Source organism: Colobus angolensis, unplaced genomic scaffold (genome assembly GCF_000951035.1).
Source record: "Colobus angolensis palliatus isolate OR3802 unplaced genomic scaffold, Cang.pa_1.0 Scaffold249, whole genome shotgun sequence".
Taxonomy (NCBI): Eukaryota; Metazoa; Chordata; class Mammalia; order Primates; family Cercopithecidae; genus Colobus; species Colobus angolensis.
In genome coordinates, this window is record NW_012115699.1 from 419,057 (window position 1) to 426,002 (window position 6,946).

At 46.0% G+C, this 6,946-nt stretch overlaps 1 protein-coding gene across 1 annotated transcript in view; it reads left to right on the top strand.

Annotated features, from left to right (window-relative positions):
* Window positions 1-4,089: 4,089 nt before the first annotated feature.
* MTHFD2 (methylenetetrahydrofolate dehydrogenase (NADP+ dependent) 2, methenyltetrahydrofolate cyclohydrolase) overlaps window positions 4,090-6,946 on the top strand; it is a gene marked incomplete at its 3' end in the record, with an annotated part of 16,445 nt that continues 13,588 nt past the window's right edge. The window contains exon 1 of the mRNA XM_011946137.1: window positions 4,090-4,264. Coding sequence (XP_011801527.1) covers window positions 4,164-4,264 — 101 coding nt within the window. The remainder of the gene's footprint in view (window positions 4,265-6,946) is intronic.

Sequence of the window (6,946 nt, forward strand, 5' to 3'; positions counted from 1 at the left end):
GAAAATTTTCAAAATTTTGCAGAGGGATGGAGGGTTAGGTTCCTTAAAAGATGGGCATGTGTATTTCCTTTCCCTCTTTAATCACTGTTGCTAGGTTCAAGTAACTCTAAGGTGCCTCCTCCCCACAGTGTGCTGGGGACAGGATCTGCAAATTATCACACCCAGTCTTATCACCAGTCATATGACCTGTAGGCCATTCTCTGACCTCTAAACTTTCCACATCCATTGTTTCCTGGGCTCTCGGTATCACATTCTTTTTCTTAGTCTCTTATTCATTGTATGCCTGCCTCACTCCATGCCCCATAAGGACATAAATATTACTGATCTTTTTAGCCTGACCAACATGGGGAAACCCCATCTTTACTAAAAACACAAAAATTAGCCAGGCATAGTGGCACACGCCTGTAATCCCAGCTACTTGGTAGGCTGAGGCACGAGAATCACTTGAACCCAGAAGGCTGAGGTTGCAGTGAGCCAAGATTGTGCCATTGCATTCCAGGCCTGGGTGACACAGCGAGACTCCATCTCAAAAAAAAAAAAAAGAAAAAGAAAGAAAGAAAGAAAGAAAGAAAGAAAGAAAGAAAGAAAGAAAGAAATGAAAGAAAGAAAGAAAGAAAGAAAGAAAGAAAGAAAGAAAGAAAGAAGGAAAGAAAGAAAGAAAGAAAGAAAGAAAGAAAAAGAAAGAAAGAAAGAAAGAAAGAAAGAAAGAAAGAAAGAAAGAAAGAAAGAAAGAAAGAAAGAAAGAAAGAAAGAAAAAGAAAGAAAGAAAGAAAGAAAGAAAGAGAAAGAGAGAAAGAAAGAAAGGGAAAGAAAGAAAGAAATTACTGGTCTTTAAAAAAAATGTTGACATTATTTCAGACATACAGAAAGGTTACAGGAAAAGTTCAAAGAATACTTGCATACTCTTCTCCAGTTGTTAATATTTTACATTTGCCACTTGTTTTATGGTTTTTTTTTTAATTTTATGTATATACATTGTTATGGACTGAATTGTATGTTCTCCAAAATTCAGCGTTGACACTCTGACCTTGGAATGTGACTGTATTTGGAAATACGGCATTTAAAACAATGAGTAGGTTAAAATGGGGCTGTTAGGGTGGGCTCTAAATTAATCTTACTGGTTTCTTTATGAGAGGAGATTAAGACATTCAGAGAGGCCAGGCATGGTGGCTCATGCCTATAATCCCAGCACTTTGGGAGGCCAAGACGGGTGAATTCCTTGAGTCCAAGAGTTCAAGGCCAACCTGGGCAACATGGCGAAGCCCAGTCTCTACTAAAAATACAAAAAAGTAGGCTGATGTGGCGTGTGACTACAGTACTAGCTACTGGGGAGGCTGAGGTGGGAGGATCACCTGAGTACCGAAGTTTGAGGCTGCAGTGAGCTGAAGGCACACCATTGCACTCCAGCCTGGGAAACGAGAGTGAGACCATATATCAAAACAACAACAAAAAGTAAAATAATAAAAGATATTCAGAGGGAGATGTCAGGGTTGCATGTGCACACAGAAAAGGTCGTAACACAGCAAGCATGCAGCCCTCTGCAAGACAAAGACTGTAAGCCTCGGCCGGGCTCGGTGGCTCAAGCCTGTAATCCCAGCACTTTGGGAGGCCGAGACGGGCGGATCACGAGGTCAGGAGATCGAGACCATCCTGGCTAACACAGTGAAACCCCGTCTCTACTAAAAAATACAAAAAACTAGCCGGGCGAGGTGGCGGGCGCCTGTAGTCCCAGCTACTCAGGAGGCTGAGGCAGGAGACTGGCCTAAACCCGGGAGGCGGAGCTTGCAGTGAGCTGAGATCCGGCCACTGCACTCCTGGGCGACAGAGCAGAGACTCTGTCTCAAAAAAAAAAAAAAAAGACTACAAGCCTCAAGAGAAACTAATCCTGCCAACACCTTGACCTTTGCTTTTGCTTCTAGCCTCCAGAACTGTTAGAAAATACATTTCTTTTCTTTTCTTTTTTTTTTTAGATCAAGTCTTACTGTTGCCCAGGTTAAAGTGAAGTGGTGCGATCTCGGCTCACTGCTACATCCGCCTCCTGGATTCTAGTAATTCTCCTGCCTCAGTCTCTCAAGTTGCTGTGATTATAGGCATGCACCATCATGCCTGGCTAATTTTTGTATTTTTAGTAGAGACAGGGTTTCACCATGTTGGCCAGGCTGGTCTCGGAATCCTGATCTCAGGTGATCTGCCTGCCTCAGCCTCCCAAAGTGCTGGGATTACAGGTGTGAGCCAATGCACTCAGCCCATTTCTGTTGTTTAAACGACTCAGTCTGTGTTATTTTGTTATGGCAGCCCTAGCCAACTCATACATACAAAGCATTATTTTTTTTCTGAACTATTCAAAAGTAAGTTGCAGACATGGTCATTTAGTTCTAGAAGCAAGTGCAATATATTCTCTTACATTACCTCATGCGATTAGCTAACACTGATACAATGCTATTAGCTAGTTGCGGACTTTATTCATATTTTGCCAGTTGTCCTATGATGTCATCTATAGCAAAAGAGAAAAAAAAGAAGAAAGAAAGAGAAAAAAAGAAAGACAAAAAGTTTTGGGTCCAGAATCCAATCCAGAATCAAACAGCATTTAGCTGTCATGTCTAGGCTCCTTTAATGGAGAATGGTTTCTCATTCTTTGTCTTTCACGGCCTTGGAGCTGTCAAGAGTACAAGCAATTTATCTTGTAGAATATCTCTCACTTTGGGCTTGTCTGATATTTCCTTGTGAATAGATTAAGATCTCTTAGTGTGTTCCAAAGCTTTAGAACTGTTTTTTTTTTTTTTTTCCTGGACAGTTTTAACATTCTAGGTCTGTGATCTTTCTCCTCAATGTGAAATGAGGAATCTGTAACTGTTTTTAGGAGACTCATTGGTTTAGGAAAATCACTTTATTAAATTTACAGGCTTGTTAAGAGCTACGAAGTGATGTGTCTCCTCAATGGATCCTATCAGAAGGCACATATGTGTGTTCCATTACTGGGTAGTGCTAACTTATATCACGTGGTTGAGGCAGTTAACTGCCAGGTTTCTTCACTGTAAATTTACCATGTTCCTTTCCTTCCTGGAGGCTAGAAGTAAAGGTCAAGGTGTTGACAGGATTGGTTTCTCCTGTTCTTTTTTTTTTTTTTTTTTCAGACAGAGTCTCTCTCTGTCGCCGCGGCTGAAGTGCAGTGGCGGCGCAATCTCGGCTCACTGCACCCTCTGCCTCCCAGATTCAAGCGATTCTCGTGCCTCAGTCTCCCAGTAGCTGGGATTACAGCGTCCGCCACAACGCTCAGCTAATTTTTTTTGTTTTTAGTAGAGACGGGGGTTTCAACACGTTGTCCAGGCTGGTCTCGAACTCCTGACCTCAGGTGATCCGTGCGCCTTGGCCTCCCAAAGTGCTGGGGATTACAGGCGTGAGCCACCGCGCCCTGCCCTCCTTAAGTTTCTTTGCAGGAGAGATACTTTGAGACGATGCAAAAAGTTTGCGGGAAAGAATACAGGAAGCCCAGTTGAATCTGAATTCCAGATAAGCCACAAATAAAGTATAAATATGACCCCCCAAAGTGTTTATCTAAAATTCTAATTTGATTGGGCATCCTGTGTCTTTATTTGCTAGATCTGGCAACTCTATATGTAAATATCTTGCTCCTCATCCAACTTTCACCCAGTTGTTTTGTTATCTATTGCTGCTTCTGAATCAGTTTTTATTATGATTTTGCTAAATGGTGATTTTCTAACTCCATAATTCCTTTTACTTCTATTCATTGGTATTCTATCAGGTTGTCTTTTCATCCACCCTTTACAGCGCTTGGCACACAGTAGGCGCTCATATAATTGTTCAGCGAATGAATGAATGAACTTTTCTCTTGTGTTGTCCGGGCTTCCGTGACACTAGCGGCGACAGCCATTCACGGAATGTTGCCGAGACTTCAGAGCCTTACAGGACCTCGCTCCAAGCTCTTCTTGCTCCAATCAAAAACAGGGCTCTTTCGGACTTCGCTTACGTTTAATAAAGAAAATCGGTTGGCCCCTTCGGCTCCAGCTGGCTCAACAGACAGCCAGTGGCGTGTGGCGGGGACCAATGGGTGGCGGAGGGAGGCGGGGCCTGCCACGAGGCCGCAGTATAACCGCGTGGCCCGCGCGCGCGCTTCCTTCCCGGCGAGGTCACCGGCGCGGGCTATGGCTGCAACTTCCCTCATGTCCGCGTTGGCTGCCCGGCTACTGCAGCCCGCGCACAGCTGCTCCCTTCGCCCTCGCCCCTTCCACCTCGCTGCAGTTCGGTAAGAGGGTCAGGGAGCTCGGTCAGCGCGGAAAGCTGAGCGGAACGGAGGGCGAGGGGCACGCCGGGTCCCCGAGGGACACCGAGGGAAGTCCTTTCCGAACATCTCCGCCCCGGCGGTGGTGGCCGCCGAGGGGTGTGGCGAGGCGACGTGGCACCGAGTGCCGCCGCAGCCCTCGACCGGGGCGCTTGCTCGGCGCGAAGGGCTGGGACCCGAAGCCTGCCTTTCGGAGGGAGCCGCTCTTACGCCACTCGGGGCGTCGCCGGGGCCCGTGGACAGTAGGCGGGAGTGACGGGGGTGGCGTGCGGAGCGAAGGCGCCGGTTTACACGGGGCCTTTAGGCAGCTGCCGGCCGCCCCTGGCTGAGAGTCGTCTGGGGGAGAGCAGGCAAGGTTTCCAAAAGAGCAGCCCTCGGCGAGCTGTCCCTTGCAGTGACCCTAGCGGCGGAGGGCGCTGCTGCAGCTGATGAAATCGCCGAGCCGACTTGCTCCGGGTCCCAGCGCTGCCCTCCTCCCTCCGGCGGTGGGAGTGGCCCTCGCTGCCGCCGCTCCGCCCGGAACGTGAACGGACTCTGGACACCCTGGCTTTGGCTGCAGCCCACCCGAGCCGGTCAGTACCGGGCTGCGTACAGAGAGGTGGCAAACACCCAGGAGGCTCCCAGGGCCTTAGGGAAAGGGGGAATCGAGGGTGACAAGTACCCACGTTTCAGCGGTACTTGCAGAATTTCAGTTTTACAAGATGAAGAGTTCTGGAGATGGATGGTGCTGATGATTGCACAACATACGAACGTATTTAATACCACAGAACTGCACTTAAAAATGGTTAAGATGGGCCGGGCATGGTGACACGCGCCGAGGCTGAGGCACGAGAATCGCTTGAGCCCGGGAGTTCGAGGCTGCAGTGAGCCATGATTACGCCACTGCACTCCAATCTGGGCGACAAAGCGAGACCTTGTCTCAAAAAAGAAAAAAGTTGGTAAGATTTAGGTTATGTGAATTTTACCACAGTAACAAATTGGGAAAAATATACCCGGGAGGAGGAAAGGAAAAGCTCTGTTTGCATTTTTGGATTTCCTTGGGAAGGTGATTTGGTCGGTCATTAGAGCGTTGGCATTGTTAGAGCCATGCACCTTATGACATCAGCCCCTTTTTTTCATCTAACGTTCACAATGTGCCAGACGCTATGCCAAGCTTTGCGAATTCAGAGATAAAAACTGTTTTTAATGGAGCTCATGTTCCTGACAAGAGGCGGAACACGTGTGTAATTTCCAGTCAGTGCAGAAATGCTGTTAGAAATATTTCAAAGGCGCTGCTTGTTGGAGCAATGAGTTCTTGAAGGAAGACGTGGGAGGGGACTTTCAGGGTTTTCCCTGGTCTGACTCTGACCTCCCCCATCTTTCGTTACTGTGTGTTCTCTCCCCCTCTCCCTCTTCCTGAATGCCGGCCTCATGTGACTGTGGACCAGACCTTTCCTAGGCTTCCATGATCCAAAAGAGATTTATAAAGATGCTCTCAGTCACTAAAGAACTGGGCCAGTTTGCCTGCACTCTCCAATTACAAATGCTCTTTTCGCTGCCTTTCAGAAAGAACAAGTAAGCTTCATCCACATCTCTGAAAGCAATCCATATTATCTGTACTGCACATTTGCTATTTACAGTTCCTACATACTGCCTTCTTACTGCTGCTTATTTTTAAATACTGCTTATTTTTAAAATGTGACTTTTTGAAAATATGAGTCTGCATTCCTTTTTTTTTTTTTTTTCTTTGTTGGTTGGTATGAGAGTTTCAGGAACATAAACCTACGGTTGGAGAAATTGTAGTCTAGGAGACAGTGGGGTTATGAAGTCAATGGACTTTAGAGGCAGAATTTGCCTTTGAATCTTGTTTGTACTATCCTCAGTTTCATCTTCTGTATAACAGTGTTACTATAATAGTCCCAAGGTGACAGAGTAATATATGTTAAAGTCTAAGCAAAACACCTAGTGTTTAATAGATGTTTGTTCCATTCTCCCTTGTGTCTTCCTTCACTCATTACTTTTCCCATTAATAATTGATAACAACTCTTCCCTAAATCACTTGATTATGAATTGTAAAATACCCTGATACTAATTTCTCATGGAAAATTACAGTACTGTAAGCTGTTGAATTAAAAGGAAAGTGAAGATGCTACTCACTTGGATTTTAGTTTTGAATTTTATTTTATGTTTTGAGACGGAGTCTTACTTTGTTGCCCAGGCTGGAGTGCAATGGTGCAATCTTGGCTCACTGAACCTCTTGCCTCCTTCCTGGGTTCAAGCTGTTCTCCTATCTCAGCCTCCCAAACAGCTGGGACTATAGGCGCACACTATCATGCCCTGCTAATTTTTGTATTTTTAGTAGAGACGGGGTTTCACCATGATGGCCAGGCTGGTCTCGACCTCCTGACCTCAAGTGATCCACCCGCCTTGGCCTCCCGAAATTTTGGGATTACAGGCGTGAGCCACAGTTTTGGATTTTATTTGAACAGTCCTCTTGACTTCTTCCTATTCTGTTGATTATGTATTTTAATGGGAATTTTTCTTTCTTATGTATTTTTTTTTTTTTGGCAGGGGAATCTCTCTTTTGGTCAGGTTGGAGTGCAGTGGTGCAATCATGGCTTACTGCAGCCTTGACCGCCTGGGCTCAAGTGATCCTCCCACCTCAGC